Source organism: Arachis ipaensis, chromosome B8 (genome assembly GCF_059453495.1).
Source record: "Arachis ipaensis isolate K30076 ecotype BB chromosome B8, ASM5945349v1, whole genome shotgun sequence".
Taxonomy (NCBI): Eukaryota; Viridiplantae; Streptophyta; class Magnoliopsida; order Fabales; family Fabaceae; genus Arachis; species Arachis ipaensis.
Window position 1 is genome coordinate 126753862 of NC_142443.1, and position 18047 is coordinate 126771908.

The 18047-nt window shown below is 34.9% G+C and overlaps 1 protein-coding gene across 1 annotated transcript; it reads left to right on the plus strand.

Moving 5' to 3' along the window:
• The first annotated feature begins 8058 nt into the window (after window positions 1–8058).
• On the plus strand, window positions 8059–17385 carry LOC148549788 (protein FAR1-RELATED SEQUENCE 5-like). Its single transcript, XM_088495785.1, has 3 exons — window positions 8059–8153; window positions 14588–15089; window positions 17344–17385. The coding sequence occupies exons 1-3, from the start codon at window positions 8059–8061 to the stop codon at window positions 17383–17385; spliced, it is 639 nt and encodes a 212-aa protein (XP_088351911.1).
• The last annotated feature ends 662 nt before the right edge of the window (window positions 17386–18047 follow it).

Genomic DNA, 18047 nt, shown 5'->3' on the forward strand with positions numbered 1-18047 from the left:
TTGCCTGAGTCGATAATAGTATTAACGCATTCTTTTTTTTTATATAAGATAAGTAAAATAAATATTACTTTTGAGAATGATATGCAAACTTATACTATCTGCATGACAAATATCTTCATTATATGATTTTGCTATTTTTTTCAAAGACAAACAATAATAAGATCATAGTATGAAATTTTTTTAAGACATGTTATGTATGTGATAAAAAATGAAATAAAACAAATAAAAGTGTATGTGCAGTAAAATTGTATTTTTGAATAGAACCATATGCCTAAATAGTAGTGTACACAAGAATAGTACTATATACCAAAAATTTTATTTTATTTTTAGAATTTGACATATTCAGTGATTTTAAAATTCTTAATGATTTTAAAATAAAATATAAACATTAATATTTAATTGAATATTAAATTCAAATATATCATATTTTAAATTTAAATATATAGAAAATTAAATTCAATAAAAAATTATATTATTTTATGACATAAATACTTAAAAAAATAACCTAAATATTAAATTATTCTATCATTGATTAAATGACCAATATTTCCTTTAAGATTCTCAAAAAAAATCAAATACTTCATAATGAATGGTGTAATTTTTCATAACACCCTTTGAAACAAATTTTTGTCATCTTTTTTCAAAAATGTTTGATAAAGAGCTATTATGTACTTTGGGGTACGAGAGATACATGACTAATGGTCTTTTCCACCACAACTGAAATATTTATCTTCTGTTGACATATTTTGCCCATTATCTCTTATTATCTCACTTCTGGTAAAATCTTTTCTTGTGAAAATAATTTTTCTTTTTTTTTTATAATTTTTCTTCTTACTAAAACCTTACCATTTACCTCTTATGGGGTTATTATTTGCCGCATTTGCTTCACAATGAGGCAGTGTCAGCTGGGTGCACTTCATATTTCTCAATAGCAATTCATTGTTTTGTTCAGCAACAAGAAGGGAAGAAATAGACCAAAATATTTTTTAAATTATTTTTCTTAATACTGCTGCTGTAGGAGCACATTCAAGGCATGGAAGGTCGAGAAAATTTTCTCTAACATGTCATTATCAGTTATCTTTTTCTCATAAAATTTCATTCTTAAAGTAATTCAGAACATTGCTGACTTGTATTCATTTATGGATTTAAAATTATGTAGACACAAATACATCTATTCATATTGGGCTTGAGAATTAAAGTATCACTGTCTTTTGATGATTATACCTTTCTTCAAGGTTTTTTCACAAATTTGTAGAATCTTTTAACATAAGATATTCATTTTTCAATTTTCATCAAGATGACGACGAAGAAAAATCATGAGTTTAGCTTTATCCTTCTAGGATATTTTATTATCAGTATTAATGGTGTCTCCAAGACCTACTAAATTAAGATAAATTTTGACATCCAAGATCCATAATAAGTAGCTATTTTTAGATATATTAAGAGCATCAAATTTAAGATGAGAGAGTTTTGACATAATGTAAATTTATTATCTGTATCTGCCTAAAGTTTGATAAGAGTTTTGTGCTGATAACATGTTATAAAATAAATAAATAAATAGAGCACATAGAATAAATATAAAATAGAAAAATAGGAATAAAGAATTCTAGTATTAATATTTTCTAATACAGTATCTCAATATAATAGAGATTTTATATCCGTTTTTCAATAATGTATTCACTATTTCATGCATATATATTATTTATGAGAATAAAAGTACAAAAAGTCTCAGGGACTAGCAAATATAACAAAACTTAACCATCATTCAGCCAGCATGTATTTTTATACCATCATAATACGGAAAGTTTCACGCGCGTATACGCTATCACAAACGGATCTCTCTCATGCTCCTCTCCAAGGAACTAGCCGGATATCTCAGCTTCTAGGCTCTTCGACGATCGCAGTTTCGTTGAGAAAGGTTTTGAAGCTTCACCTCTTACTCTTGGATAAAAAATCTCTTCTTTGTCGCTCATTCCTTCTCAGCTGCAGAACAACTCAGAATTTCACTCTCTCGCTCCATGTCAATGGTGGAATCAGTGTTAGAAGAACAGAATATTGAAGTAAGCAGTTTCTCCCTCTTCTAATTTCATGATTTTTGTAAAGATTTTCATAGTGCATCAATGAACACAATGATGATTACGATTATGAATTTCTGAGCTCGCAAAGCATGCTGTTTTGTTTTTCATAATAGAGTTTAGATTGAATGTACAGAATCCAAATTATACCTTATTCGATTTTGATTTTGATAATGCAACAATGCACAATTAACACAAACCAATTGTTTGATGAAATAACTAAGACAGAAAATATAAAAAATGTTAGTGTTTCTTGTTTATTGTTTTGATTTTTCAGTGTAATTTAAGTTATGTACTGCTGTTGTCTTTCTATATTTTAGTGTAAGATACCATGTTGAAGCATCAAACATACTGAAAATTTACATCCATTGAACCATAATCTAGAATTTCTATATTAAAAATGAGACATGCAATTATGATTTATACATTAACTCTCAAATAGTATTTCACCTAGTTTGGCCTCCTTTCAAAATAATAATTTATTAATTTATATGAAATAAGCATAGAAATAAATAAGAAAGGAAAATAGATAATAAGACAAGATGCATGCTCAATGAAACTAATCTAACCTTAGCTGCTAAGAACCCGAAGTAGAAATAGAAGCATCAAATTTATAATTGTTCTATAACAGTAAACATGTTCTATGATTTTCTTGGGGTTGGAGCTACATAATTTTCAAGGGTTAGGAAAGTGAGGCTAAGCTAGTTAATAGGTAGTGTTGTATTTTATGTAGTTGTTTGGCTTTGGTTGGGTTTGTAATGCATTCAAATGCGGTCTGTTGTTGTAGGTCCTGTTTTACATTCTCTTTTGTACAGTTAGTTCCATAAAAGCCTAAAAGTTACATATATATATATATATATAGAGAGAGAGAGAGAGAGAGATTAATATTTAGTACTTAGTAGTATAATATGTTTCTTATGATCTTATAACTCATGATGAGTAGTTATGAGATTAAAAAGGTATGCTATTTTTTTTGACAAAAAGTTGTATTCTAATTTACAAACTAGTTAGTAGTTAGAGAACGTTATAATATTGTATGAACATTAAACAGGGGACACCATCTTTGTAATCTTATAGTTGTGTGTATTATATTCAACTGAATTAACTTGCTTTAATGTGGAGTATCTTTCTTGGATTGATTTGATCTCTAAAAAATGGTAAAGATCTCCATTAGATTATTTCAATTCTTAATTAACAAAAGGCTAATCTTTGAAGGCACCAAAGAAACTCCAATTAGCAACAATAAAAACAGTGGTTATTTTTATGTCCCAACCAATTAGCAACAATTTATTAGAAGTTTGTTAAGGATTTTTATTTATGCAAAATGTAAAACTCGCAAAATTAATAAATAATTAGCCAATAAATTAATTATTAATAAAAAAATTAGAAACTTAAATTTTATAGTTTAAAGAAATATAATTAATTAAAATATGAATTTTAATTCTAATTTTAAAGAATTTGGCCCCAGATTAGGCCAAACGGGCCGAGCCAATCAAACCGGGCCCAAAATGGGCCTAAGCCCCAACCCATCAGCCCAATACACATAAGAAGAGTTCATCTTCTCCCACCATTCAGCCAAAAACGCGGAAGCAAACACAAGGGGTGGGAAGGAAGGCTCCAAACCCTTGTTTTCCATTCAATCCTCCATAACTTCTCGCTCCAAGTTCCGATCGCCGCACCGTTTGTGGCCGCGTGTCTGCGACGTTGAACTCTACAAAGTCCGGTGCACAATTTGGTAAGGAACTTCCATTTCCATTCTCAGCCTCTCTTTTCCCAAATTTTTGAAAATTTGATAGAGTGGTATTGAAATTTTGGTTCTTTGATATTATAGGATCTGATTAGCTTGAAGAAATTGTTCACTCTTGCTTCTTTGGAGCTTAGGTAAGGTGAGAACCCTAGAACTCTAGCTAATTCATTGATTTTATGTATTGGGTATTGAATTTTGGAAATGTATATGTAATTATGTGTATTGGGTGTCTAAATATATAAATTGGAAGCTTGGTTTGGATATTGGTAGTGGAATTTTGGAGTTGAGGACTTGCATTTTCACCTAAGTGGGTTGCCTTGGGTTATACGAGAAAATTAGCTATGGTATGGTTTATGTTTCTCGTATTTAATATATAATGTCTTGTAAAAATTTAGGCTAGATGACCTTATGATAGGAATGAATGCATGAGTATGTTAATTGCTTAGTGACTTGATGATAATTGTTGAATAAGGTTAAGTTTTAGTTTGTTGTTGATGTGATGATAGAAGGCTAATGATGATTTAATAATGTGTGACAAGGTGTTGAGGGTGAATATGTATTTGTAATGAATTATTGATGATGTTTGATGAGATTAATGATTCATGATGTGGATGCGGTTGTGGTTGATGAAAATTGATTGATGAATGAAGATTTTAATGATGATAAATGAGAACAAAGGTTAAGGATATATGAATGTTGATATATTGGTAAATATGTTTGTATAATTGAAAATCTTGGTATGAAGTAGTTTATATTGAGGTGAGAATGGTTATGAAAGGATGTGGGGCTATGTTGGTTGTGATAGGGTGTGTTTTGTTTTAGGGTATGGCTTGTAAATGTGGTTAGTGAGTTATAAATTTGGTAGAAATAGAGGTTTGAGGAACTTTATGAAGAAAAACTGATTTTTGGCCGAACTTCAGTGAGCCATAATTCGGCTTCCAGACCCCTAAATTATTTCAAACTTATTTCATATGAAAATTGAGTCCGTGAAGTTTACGCCGTTCGAAGAATGGATGAAAAATATTTTAAAACGAGGAAGTTATGTGTGACTGCAGACTTAGCCATTTTTTTGACTGATTTGCACTATATGCGTACGCGAACCCCTCCATACATGAAGGGTCGTCTCTGTATGGCATGTATGCGTACGCGGGCATATGTACTGCGTACGCATCATGAGCAAAAAGAGACATTTGCGTACGCGAGCATGAGGCTTCATACGCAGACGGTTGATTCTGTCCAACGTACATGCGTACGCGGACGAGGCAATGCGTACGCGAGATGGGCAAATTGCACTCCCACGCGTACGCATGACCTCTGTTTTCAGCAAATGAAATTTTAATGTTTTAAACATGATTTTAAACCTCTAAACCTCTATTTTTACCCTTTTAGCCCCTAGACATTAGTGATATGCTTAGTAATAAGATGAAGTTAGGAAGGAGAAGTAACTTGGAGATGAAAAAAGATTTTTAAAGGTAATAGGTGTCGGGGAAGATGGTACTTGATTTGATAAAGATGATGAAAGTGGTATATGAGGCAAGTAAGAGAGTAATGTAGTATTGAGAATGATGTATGAGACAATTGATGATGTTAATTAATTGAGAACGATGAGATGAGTAATGAATTATTATTGAGAATGAAAATGATATTCATGAGATATAATTAATTATTATTGAGACATTCGTTCCCCTATATGTAAGATGTGACCGGGCACTTTAACTTTCCGGGTTCCCCCATGGGCATGCATATATGAATATTATTAAGTTTGGGATGTTGTCTCTCCCATGTCAGTTTGGGATTCTTCCCATGGAATATTATTGAGCTTGGGGTGTTGTCTCTCCCATGTCAGCTTGGGTTCCGTCCCATGGTTTATTTTTGAGCTTGGAGATGCATGTAAAGAGGGACTGTCCACGGTTAGCTACCAGAAGATGTCGGGCTGGCTATGTAATCGACAGTTTATATCAACAGCCATAGGATAGGCATACATCATATGCATATTGTGTAAGTTGCTTGTTTGTGCATTAATTGGGATTGCCTAAATGATTTTAATATGCTAATTATTATACGTGCTATCTGTATCACTTGTATTCTATTTGTGTCTGCCATTGTCTTTTTGTTTGTCTATATAAATTCACTGGAGTTGGAAGAACGGAGGAAAGGTAGAGAAGTCAGGGATTTAGTTAGGCTTAAGACTTGGTTAAGTTAGAAATCCCTAGAAAACCACCTTGACTTATGGTTTCTACTTTAGTTCTTTAAGTTTTATAATCTGAGTATCGGCGTTCTAGGATTGCCTCTGGCATTTACAGGACCTTATATCTTATGTACGTGGAACCTTTACCATGCTGAGAACCCCCAGTTCTCATCCCATACGATATTGTTATTTTTCAGATGCAGGTTGAGAGGCTCCTCGCTAGGCGTCTAGAGTTCGGCAGCGAAGTGGATCTTTAGAATTTTATTTTGTGTACTATTTATATATGATCATATGTATAGAACTCTCTTAATGACTTGTTCTACTTTTGTATCTCTTAGAGATGTTTGGAGAGCTAGGATTTCATGTATGTATTTTGGGTTGTATGATTATATATATATATATATATATATATATATATATATATGTATGTAAATATTCTCCGGCCAGCCTTAGCTTCGCAGGCTGAGTTAGGAGCTTGTTATTTTGTACTCTTGACCCTCTATTCTTGTTTTTTGTATATATATGTATTTATGAACCTTAAGCTTTCTTCATACGCAAGTTAACCTTATTTCTGAGCGTTGCGCTTTTAGTTTTGAGATTTTGGTTTACGTATTCTTCAAGGCTCCTCGTATACTACGTTCTTTCAATATATATATATATATATATATTATTTTAGAGGTCGTAATACCACATCACCTCCGTTTTATGACTTAAGCGTAAAGCTCTATATAGTAGGGTATTACATTATGGTATCAGAGGAGTTTGTTCCTGTAGAGCCTGAGGGACGGACTGACTATGCTTCTAGGCATACTCTGGGTGTCTGTACATGCTAAATTAAGTTATCTAACTGATATATGTGACATGAATGTTCTTGAGCATGCATTTGGGACTTTGAAGCACTAGACTTGCGATATTGAGACTGATCACCTTGATATCACTTGTTTGGTGTGAACAAGAACCAGATGGTGCCTCGTGGATGCGGTCGCGGCCGAGGTAGAGAGCGGAGTTATAATGAGAGGCCCGAAACAAATGGGAATAACCCCGCGGACTTCATGGCTGCCCTGGAGACTATGGTTGCTGCTATGCAGGCTATGACTGCGGTGTTAGGAAACCATGCCGGTAATGAGAATGGCGGTAACAGAGAAAACGAACTGATGACCTAAGCGAACTTCATGAAGGTAAACCCACCCATCTTTAGAGGAATGACGAACCCCACGAAGGCAGATAATTGGTTTCAGACTATGGAAAGAGCCTTGCATGCGCAACAAGTGCCCGAGGATCAACATGTTGAATTTGCCACTTATCAGTTGGTGGGGGAAGCACAATTCTGGTGGCAGGGGACCCGACGTCTCCTATAGCAAGGTGATGCTGCGATAACTTGGGATGCTTTCCGACTTGAATTCTACGGGAAATATTTTCCTAACTTTGTCATGACGGCAAAGGTGATCGAGTTACTACAATTAAAATAGGATTCCATGTCAATAGCCGAGTATACGAACAAATTTGAGAAGCTGTGTCGGTTCTCTAAGATTTGTTAGGGTGCCTCGGAAGGCTTCGAAGAATAGAAGTTCATTAAATACGAAGGAGGACTTCGGAGCGACATTTTAAGTACCGTGGGCCCAATGGAGATCAGAACCTTCTCTGAATTGGTAAACAAAAGCAGAGTTGCTGAAGATTGTCTGAGAAAGGCGGCATTAGATAAGGGTGATCATTGAGCCTTTGTTAGGGAAGATCAAGGAAGAAATTTTGCGCCTAGAGGTCAAGATTTCAAGCGAGGTGGAAATATTCCACAGCAACATCAATGTCAGAATAGCTTTCGGAGATTCAACAATAATAATAACCGGGATATGGGACAAGGAAAACAAGCACAGTTTCCACCCAATGATTCGACTTGTAGGAGGTGCGACAAATACCACCCGAATACTCCGTGCAGAGCCAGTTGGGGTGTATGTTATTACCGTGGGAAAGCCAGGCATATGTCTTGGAAACTCCCAGAGAAGAGGAGTCAAGAAGCTTGAAGAGCTCCGCAGGCAGGACGAGTGTACACCATGACAGCGGATGGTGCGAAAGGCACAAATGCTCTTATTAGAGGTAATTGTAAACTAGTTATTGACGTTTCGAATGCCTTGCATGATAATGACATGTAGTACTCATCATAACGCATTACCGAGTGTTGAGAATTGTGAATTTCCAAGTGACCGATTGATTGATGGCTTTCGATCGGTGAGATAGAACGACATTTGGTTAGTCTAGATAGAGTGACTAGGTTATTGGAGAACAATCATTAGGGAATATAGTAGAAGTGGATTGGAAAATTGAGCATACAATTTGAACTAAACATCAGGGATCAGAGGTGTTGAGGATCGTGTGAGATTATTATTTAGAACCCAGTGATGGTGAACTACGAGGATGAGGCATGATGCGGATCTAACCTTTAACTGCTAATCAGTTGGGTGTCGAGAGTTGAAGTAAGTAGCAATAGAATTAGTGCGAGGACCGAATCATTCTCGATTACCTTGTGTGCATTAACAAATCTCAGCGAGTCAACCTAGTTTTTCTTTTGGTGACTTTGACGAGTGAGAATTTTGCACCGGTTTAGATTTTTCCACTCAAGATAACTTATGTTGCAAGTATAGACGAAACCGGCAAATTAAATAAAAAACATCAAAGTTTAATATTTCTAATTGGAAAAACTACCAAAAGTACCCATGAAGTTTACGAACGCTGACAAAAGTACCCGTAAACTAAGGAAATTAACACTATACCCATGAAAGATGGGTTCCGTATGACAAAAGTATCCAAATCCTAATTTTTTGTTGATTTTTTAATAAAATTCCTAAACTACCCCACCCTAACCCCATTCTACCGTTACTCCCTGTCTTCTCTTCTTCCTCTCTCTTCACTTATCCCTCAAAAACCCTCACAGAGTCATAGAAACTCTCCTCCTACCTCCTCATTGCCGTCCGCCATCCACCTACTCCATTACCGCCAATCTCTTCTCCTCTCACTGCTTCTCCCTCTCACTATTAAGGTGACTACAACACCTTCATCGCACACCTGTGATCCAACCTGAGGAGAATGCTGCCATGGTGCGCCTGTTGCAGCCGAGGAGAACGTCGTCGTGGCGTGTCTGACCCAACCGAGGAGAACACCATCGTCGCACACTTGAGAAGAGAGAGGGGTCGTGGTACTCTTGCATGTAGAAAGCGGGTTCAGTAAAGAGAAATCAGAGAAGAAAGGGAGGCGGCACTGTGGATGGAGGTTCTGCCATTGACGATGTTACAGTCGGCCGGCAAAGAAAAATGTATTTCTTTTTTAAAACATTTTTATTTTATTTTTCTTCTTTTCAGAAATTGATTTAGTTACTACTAAAATGACACTGTTCTATTTTTTTTTTAAATTTGCTTCTATTTTTTATGAAGGCTGAGATTGATTTACAGAAGATCCAGTTGATGGCTACTTCAACTTCTTATTTTTGCTGAAATAAATTTCAAATTTGATGAATAAATTTGTTGATTTTTTATGGTTGATGGCTTTTTCTATTTCTAGTTTTGCTAAAGTGAATTGAAATTGGATGAATGGATTTGAAAATTTTTATGTTTTGAGTATTTTTTGGTGTTTGATTAATTTGGTTTGAGTATGGATTATAAACTTATGAGTGAATCGATTGAGATCCGATCCTCTACCACCACCACCACTACCATTAATTTCGGTCTGGTTTGTTGTAGGAGTAGTTTTGGACTCCATGGCAAGAGTTGGTATAAATTGGGTTATGAAAGGTTGAAAAAGTGAGTTGAGGTTGAGTGTAAGGTACTTTAAGAATTTTATTAAAAAATTAACAAAAAAAAAAAAGATTTGAATACTTTTGTCATACGGAACCCATCTTTCATGGGTACAGCGTTAATTTCTTTAGTTTATGGATACTTTTATCAGCGTTCGTAAACTTCATGGGTACTTTTGGTAGTTTTTTCTTTCTAATTTAAACCGAGAGTAATTCAACATCGGGTCATCTTCCCTAGGAGTTGCAATTAAGTGTCTATTATTGGCTATAGGGAAATGGGGGTTGGATGATAGGAATTGGCAAGAAATTAAATTGTAAGAAAGTAACTTAACATGCAATAAATTAAATGAAGGCAAGTAAAGGCAATGAAAATGGAAATTGAAAGCTAAAAAGGACTCTTGGCAAGAAGTGGGTGATTAAGGATTTCTATCCTAGTTGTGGACCACAAAAATGATAATTGTGTGTGAATTAATCCCAATTAGTCAACCCTACATCGAGGATAAGTCAACTAGGCATAATTAATCTCAATCCCTAAGTCCTAAGTCAACACTAGTGGGTCACTTAGAGTCAAGGGAAACCAAATTAATTAACAACCCTCACACAATGTAGAATGGACATCCACCACTCAAGTTCACCCAAACCACACAATTTCTCAACCAAGAGTGAGAAAAACTAAGCAAAATTCTAACCAAGCATTTTGTCAAATATTTGGTGGGTATGTAAAGAAAGCATGGTAAATTGACAAGAAATAATAAATGCTACAACTACTAAGCAAGGAAAATAAAGATAGCAACTCAATAAAGTAATAAATGACATGAAACATAAAATTGCATTGAATGTAAATTAAAGTGACAAAAGTGTGCATGAACGTAAAAGACAACTAAAATGAGAAATTAACAAGATAAACAAGGAAATTAAGACAATAGAACAAGGAAAGGTAGAAGAAACTAGATTAAAACAAGAATTATAAGTAGCAATTACAAGGAAATTAAACTAAAATCCTAGGTTCTAGAGAGAAGGAGGGGAGCTTTTCTCTCTAGAAACTAAGAGAAAAGCATATAAAATCTAACCCTAATTGCCCCCTTCATTCCTCTTCACTTTGGCGTTAAATAGCTTCAGAAAATGAGTTGGACTGGGTTTTGGAGGCCCAAAAATCGCCCCCAATGATTTGCAATTAATGACCTACGTGCATGCATGCGTGCGTACGCACGACCTACTGTGCGTACGCATCCTTGCACAAAGTCACCGTTGTGCGTACACACGCATCACTGTGCGTACGATCTTTGCAGCAGCTTCCAAATCTCATTTTCTTCATGATTTCTCCCCTTTTTGATGCTCTTTCTTCACTTCTTCAACCCATACTTGCCTTGAAAACCTGAAATCACTTAACAAATACATCAAGACACCAAATGGGATTAAAGTGAATTAAAATTGACTAAATTAAGCACAAAAGAGTATATTTTTGCTTTCAAGCACAATTTAGGGAGAAATCCCTAAAGCATTATATTTAGATGAATAAATGTGGGTTTATGTGATGAAATCCACTCAAATCAAACCAAAATATATCGTAAAATATGGACTCATCAGACTTACACTGGGAGTCCATCTTAAATTTCTTCTTGAATAATGAACTGATCAACTTCCCAATCCTATTTTCCTACTTGCGTGAATCTCGTTTCTTCTGAAAGGAGCTTGATCCTGTCCTAGATTAATAATGTAAATCCTTGAATCTTGGGGCTTACTACGAGTGAAATTGCTCTCTTTAGAGAACTTGCATTCCGTTGACATCAACTAAGATTTATTTAACTTGATGCACTTCATTCCCTTTCCATCAAGCTTGGAATTCAACCTTCTCTTTGGAGTACACCTTAACTCCCTTCTTGTGCATTTTTGCTAATCTCTAAGACTTGCTGCAATCACCACATAGGACATCCTTTTATCTTCTAGCGAGTACTGTTTGTGTAACTCAAACACCTTTGAGCTCTATATCTTTTCGGACTTAGTTTAGCATCACACACAATTCTTAGGCATAACCATCAAAATATCGTGATGACGCCTCAGTACGAAGACTTTGAGCCGTAATCGAAGGGTTTGATGCCGTTGAGTAATCGTGAATCATATGACAAGCCTACTTACTTTCCGCCTATCGGAGAGGACTATCCATCGAGGGAGTTGACAGGAACATACCTTAGGAAATAGTAAGATTACACTATACGTTAATCACTTTAGTATCAAAATGACCCCGGAGGGATAGGGTGCCGAAACAACGGAAAGACTAGGCAAATTCGGAGTGAGGTTCTAATGGTATAGAGACAAATAAAGAGAGTTGTGCAGATAAGAGAAGAAAATACCTAAATCGTTCGAAGAAGAAAGTTACGCGTACTCAACAGTTACTTAAACAGATTAGGATCAATGAGCAATTAAGAATAAGGGATTACAACCGAGATGTATTGGACCAATTGTAGTAATAAGATAGATTAGAGACAGGAATGGAAAGACACACCTAAGAACTTGAACTCGAGAGGAGAAACGACTACTGCATCTATTTTCAGATAGGTGAACTTGAATTTTGAGGGCAAAATTTTGAATTAGGTGGGTAGGATGTAAAACCTGCGAAATTAATAACTAATTAGCCAATAATTAATTATTAATAAAAAAATTAGAAACTTAAAAAATTTTATAGTTTAAAGAAATATAATTAATTAAAATATGAATTTTGATACTAATTTTAAAGAATTTAGTCCAAGATTAAGTCAAACGGGCCGAGCGGGGCGAACTGGGCCCAAGGCCTATCCCATCAGTCCAATATACATAAGAAGAGTTCATCTTCTCCCACCATTCAGCCAAAAATGCTGAAGCAAACACAAGGGAAGGGAAGGAAGGCTCCAAACCCTTGTCTTCCATTCAATCCTCCATAACTTCTCACTCCGAGCTCCGATCGCCACAGTGTTTGTGGCCACGCATCCGCGGCGTCGAGCTCTACAAAGCCCGATGCACAATTCGGTAAGGAACTTCCATTTCCATTCTCAGCTTCTCTTTTCCCAAATTTTTCTAATTATATGCATGAGATATAATTGATTATTATTGAGACATTCGTTGACCCCCATGTACGTAAGATGTGACCGGATACTTTAACTCTTCGGATTCCCCTATGGGCATGCATATATGAATATTATTGAGCTTGGGGTATTGTCTCTCCCGTGTCAGCTTAGGATTCTTCCCATGGAATATTATTGAGCTTAGTATGTTGTCTCCCCCATGTCAGCTTGGGTTCCGTCCCATGGTTTATTTTTGAGCTTGGGGATGCGAGTATAGAGGAACTGTCCACGGTTAGCTACTAGGACATGTCGGGCTATGTATGTAACCGATAGTTGATATCAACAGCCATAGGACAGGCATACATCATATGCATATTGTGTGAGTTGCTTGTTTGTGCATTAATTGGGATTGCCTAAATGATTTTAATATGCTAATTGTTATACTTGCTATCTGTATTACTTGTATTCTATCTGTGTCTGCCATTGTTTGTTTATTTGTCTATGTAAATTCACCGGAGTTGGAGGAATGGAGGAAAGGCAGAAAAGTCAGGAATTTAGTTAGGCTTAAGACTTGGTTAAGTTAGGAATCCCTAGAAAACCACCTTGACTTATGGTTTCTACTTTAGTTCTTTAAGTTTTATAATCTGAGTGTCGGTATTCTAGGATTGCCTCTGGCATTTACAGGACCTTATATCTTATGTATGTGGCACATTTACCATGTTGAGAACCCCCGGTTCTCATCCCATACGATATTGTTATTTTTCAAATGCAGGTCGAGAGGCTCCCTGCTAGGCGTCTGGAGTTCGGCAGCGAAGTGGATCTTTGGAATTTTATTTTGTGTACTATTTATATATGATCATATATATAGAACTCTCCTAATGACTTGTTCTACTTTTGTATCTCTTAAGAGATGTTTGGAGAGCTAGGATTTCATGTATGTATTTTGGGTTGTAGGATTATATATATATATATATATATATATATATATATATATATATATATATATATATATATATATATATATATATATATATATATATATATATATATATATATATATACATGTAAATATTCTCCGGCCAGCCTTAGCTTCGCAGGCTGAGTTAGGAGCTTGTTATTTTGTACTCTTAACCCTCTATTCTTGTTTTCTGTATATATATGTGTTTATGAACCTTAAGCTTTCTTCGTACGCAAGTTAACCTTATTTCTGATCATTGCGCTTTTAATTTTGCAATTTTGTTTTACCTATTCTTCAAGGCTCCTCGTATACTATGTTCTTTCAATATATATATATATATATATATATATATATATATATTATTTTAAAGGTCGTAATACCACACTACCTCTGTTTTACGACTTAAGCATAAAGCTCTGTATGGTAAGGTGTTACACAAAAGGGTTTTGTTGATTCAATACCTGAGAGTAATTGAGATACTTCACTCAATACATTTTGCACACTTTACTCAGGATACTTTGCATCCATCTGAATAAAATTTTGCACACATGAATCAGACATTTTGCACCCACTTTAATCAGATTTTGCACACCTTACTCAGCACAGTTTGCATCCAATGTAATGAATTTTTTGCACACATGAATCAGACAGTTTGCACCCACTTTAATGATATTTTGCACACCTCACTCGGCATAATTTGCATCCACCTTAATGAGATTTCGCACATATGATTCAGATAGTTTGCACCTACTTTAATGTGATTTTGTTTTACTATCTGATGTATGCTAACTTTTTTACAGGATATGTCCAAGGTTGGCTTGTGTTTTTGAAACCATTGATGACGCAAATCAATTTTATCAGAATTATGCCAAGCACGTTGGTTTTGTTGCTAAGATAAGGTTTACCCGAAGAGTTGGTAAAGATAATGTTCCTAAGAATCAAATGATCACTTGCAATAGGGAGAGTAAACGCAAGTCTAGAGTTTCACCAATAGAAAAGACCAACCCTAGAACCAACTACAATTGCCCCGCAAGGATTTCTATTAGGTTGAATAAGGAGGGTCTTTGGGTTATATCCAAGGTGTCTTTGGATCATTCACAACCTTGTAATCCGGAGATGGCAAAATTGTTGACACATAATAGGGAGATTAGTATGCACATGTGTCGAGTCATTGAGAGGAATGATGAAGCAGGCGTGAGACCAAGCAAAACATATCAAGTGTTGGTGGGTGAAGCGGGGGGGGGGGGGTTCTCTAAGATAAACTTAATGGAAAAAGATGTTAGGAACTATCTCAGCAGAAAGGTACGCAATGTACGGAAGAAATGGATGCTAGGGAGATGTTGAAGTATTTTACACGGATGAAGGATATGAACTCTGATTTTTATTTTGATGTTGAACTTGATCAAAACAAGCATCTCAAAACTATATTTTAGGCTGATACTCGAAGTAGAGCAACATATGAGTACTTCGGTGATGTAGTTTCGTTTGATACTACTTATAAAACCAATCGTTATGATATGCCATTTGGTTCCTTTGTGGGGTTAAATTTATGTGTGCAAAATCTGATTAAAATAGGTACAAACTGTCTGATTCACGTGTGCAAAAATTTCATTACATTGGGTGCAAATTGTGCTGAATAAGGTGTACAAAATCTTATTAAAATGGGTGCAAACTGTCTGATTCATGTGTGCAAAATTTCATTCAAATGAATGTAAAGTGTCCTGAGTAAAGTGTGCAAAATCTCTTTTTAAGTGCGTGCATATCCAAGATTGTAGTTTTTCAAGAGTTTTCTGCTGCATTTTCCTTCTTGTTCCTATTTCAGATTTCTTTGTATTAGTACTTCTTCGCAGCATCTTAATATCTGGATTTTTTTTCATTTTAAATAGTCACTACATATTATTAAGAAATATATTATTAACACAAACATAAATAAAAAACCTAATAAAAAAATATTTACATCACATAAAACGATGTAAAGATAGAGGAACTTAAATCTTTCTTTTAGAAATTAGAAGGGACTATATACCACTTGTTACCCACCAGAGACTTACACTTCCTATCTTCCACCACCATATATAATGTAAAACAATTTAGAAAAACTAAGAGATCAATAATTTTAGTAGAAAAAACTGAAGAAAATTTATTAGTACCAACTCAAATATAAAAGAAAATATTGATTACTTAATATTTTTCAAAAAATTTACGATAGATGTTCTTAACAATTAAGTTATTTTATTTTTCCCTTAAAAGCCCATTAATTATTTAAAACGATACGAAGTCATGTATTTGAAAGTTGAAACGGATAGTAATAGAATGCAGAGGAGAAGCGTTTGTTTGGTCCATTTTGAAAGCAACACCACCTAATTGACTTCCTTGCATGAATCATATGCCTTTTGCAGCACTTAATCATCATCATTCATAATAAACTATAAACAAAATTAATAACATCAACATTATGAGTTTTTTTTTACATGTTTTGAATGGATACAGAATGATGGACAACAAGAAGGAAAATGTATAGAGAACTGAGAGATGCTGCTACAGAGAATAACGTGGCTGCTATTGGAGACGCTACTGGGGATAGACAGCGAGCTTAAAAATGCTGATTCATGTTGAGTGTGCTCTAGCGTTGAGAGCAAGAAAGAGGGCGCATTGCAAGAGTTTAGAGAGAGTGTGTGTGTGGAATTTTGAAGAAAAAGAAGAGCGTATAGTAAGAACGTATACTCACGCTCTCTATATGCATTTGGGCCTTTTTTTTGTTTAGGATAGAAAAATACTAATACTAATTGTTTGCTGGCCCAAAAATTAAAAAATGGTGATTTCTTCCATACCCAACTAGTTTGAGGGTATTACATACCCTTCCTACATGTTCCAATTAAGTGTTTGACAAATGTATTCATTAATTCCAGTCAGCAAAGGATTTTTTAATTTTTAAAAATTAAAAAAATTGAATTTAATACATGTATTATACACTTTATATATACATAACTTAATACACTCTACATACGTTTTAACTCTGGTTAAATCAAATCATCATACATGGTAAACTTTAAATAAATTAAAAAAAAAAAGAAAAAGAAAAAATTGGTTTTCCTCTTCTTCCCTAATCCCAATCCCTTCAACGGCACCAATTCCCCCTAACCCTAATCTCCTCAACGGCACCAAGGCAGCAAGCCAACAACCCCTCCAGGCTCCAACTCCGCCGGCCGTCTCGTCGTCTTCATCTCGCCGGACACGGTGCGGCTCCGACGACCTCCCTGCACGTCGCGTTTTGGCTCGCAGCCTCGCAGGTCGTCTTCTTCATCGCAGCTCCTTGCTCTGTCGGTGCTTCCTCTCCGTCACTGCTGCCTCCCCTTCGCCAGAGTTTGCTTCGCCGTGCTCGAACAGGTTGGTATCTCCTCACTTCTCTGCGTTGGTGAAGTGAAAGTGTGAAACCCATTATCTCTGTGTTTTTTGTTATTCAAGTGGATTTTAATTTAATTAAGCGAGTGAGTAACTGATTAATGATGTTGAATTGTTGATTATAAATCTGTTTATGTTATGTTGTTAATGGCAGATTGATGATGTTTATGTTATATCTATTTATGAATCTGATTAATGATGTTGGATTGTTGATTCTTGGCTGTGTAACATACATAGGTTAATGGCAGATTGATGTTTGTTTTCTGATTATCAGTGTTTATGGTTGTTTTGTTGGCATACCAAACTTTATGCCATATTCATCCCAGCCACTCTTCACTGCTACACAGTCATCTCCAGAAACTATATAGCAATGTTCAATTCTGGTGTTTGTGCAAGAATCTAAGAATAGGAAAAAAATCAACAAAATGTAAGAAAAAAAATTTATTAATCTATATTCTATATGATTTGTTTAGGCACTCTTAGTTTGTTATTTGGAGACGGAGTAATATAGTATCAAACTCTGCTGGGATGACTTAGGGTGTGTTTGTGAAACACGTTGAAGAGGATAAAAGTGCGTTTCAATATTATCTTAAAAGCTCGTTCACTAGAAGCAAGAAATTATAGCTTCTGCGTTTACTTTACTCAACGCACGTTTAGGTTTGTTGCTAGTTATTATTGGTTTTTCCAAAATTTTTTCTAAATAAATACTGAGAATATTAAAACAATTATTCTAATTTTTGTGCATTATTTACTATTTTAATTTTTTATAATATGTTTTATTATTCCAATTAGAAATGATAAATTAAATAAAAAATTAATTATAAATAATAATCAAAATATAAGTTGTAAAAAATTAGA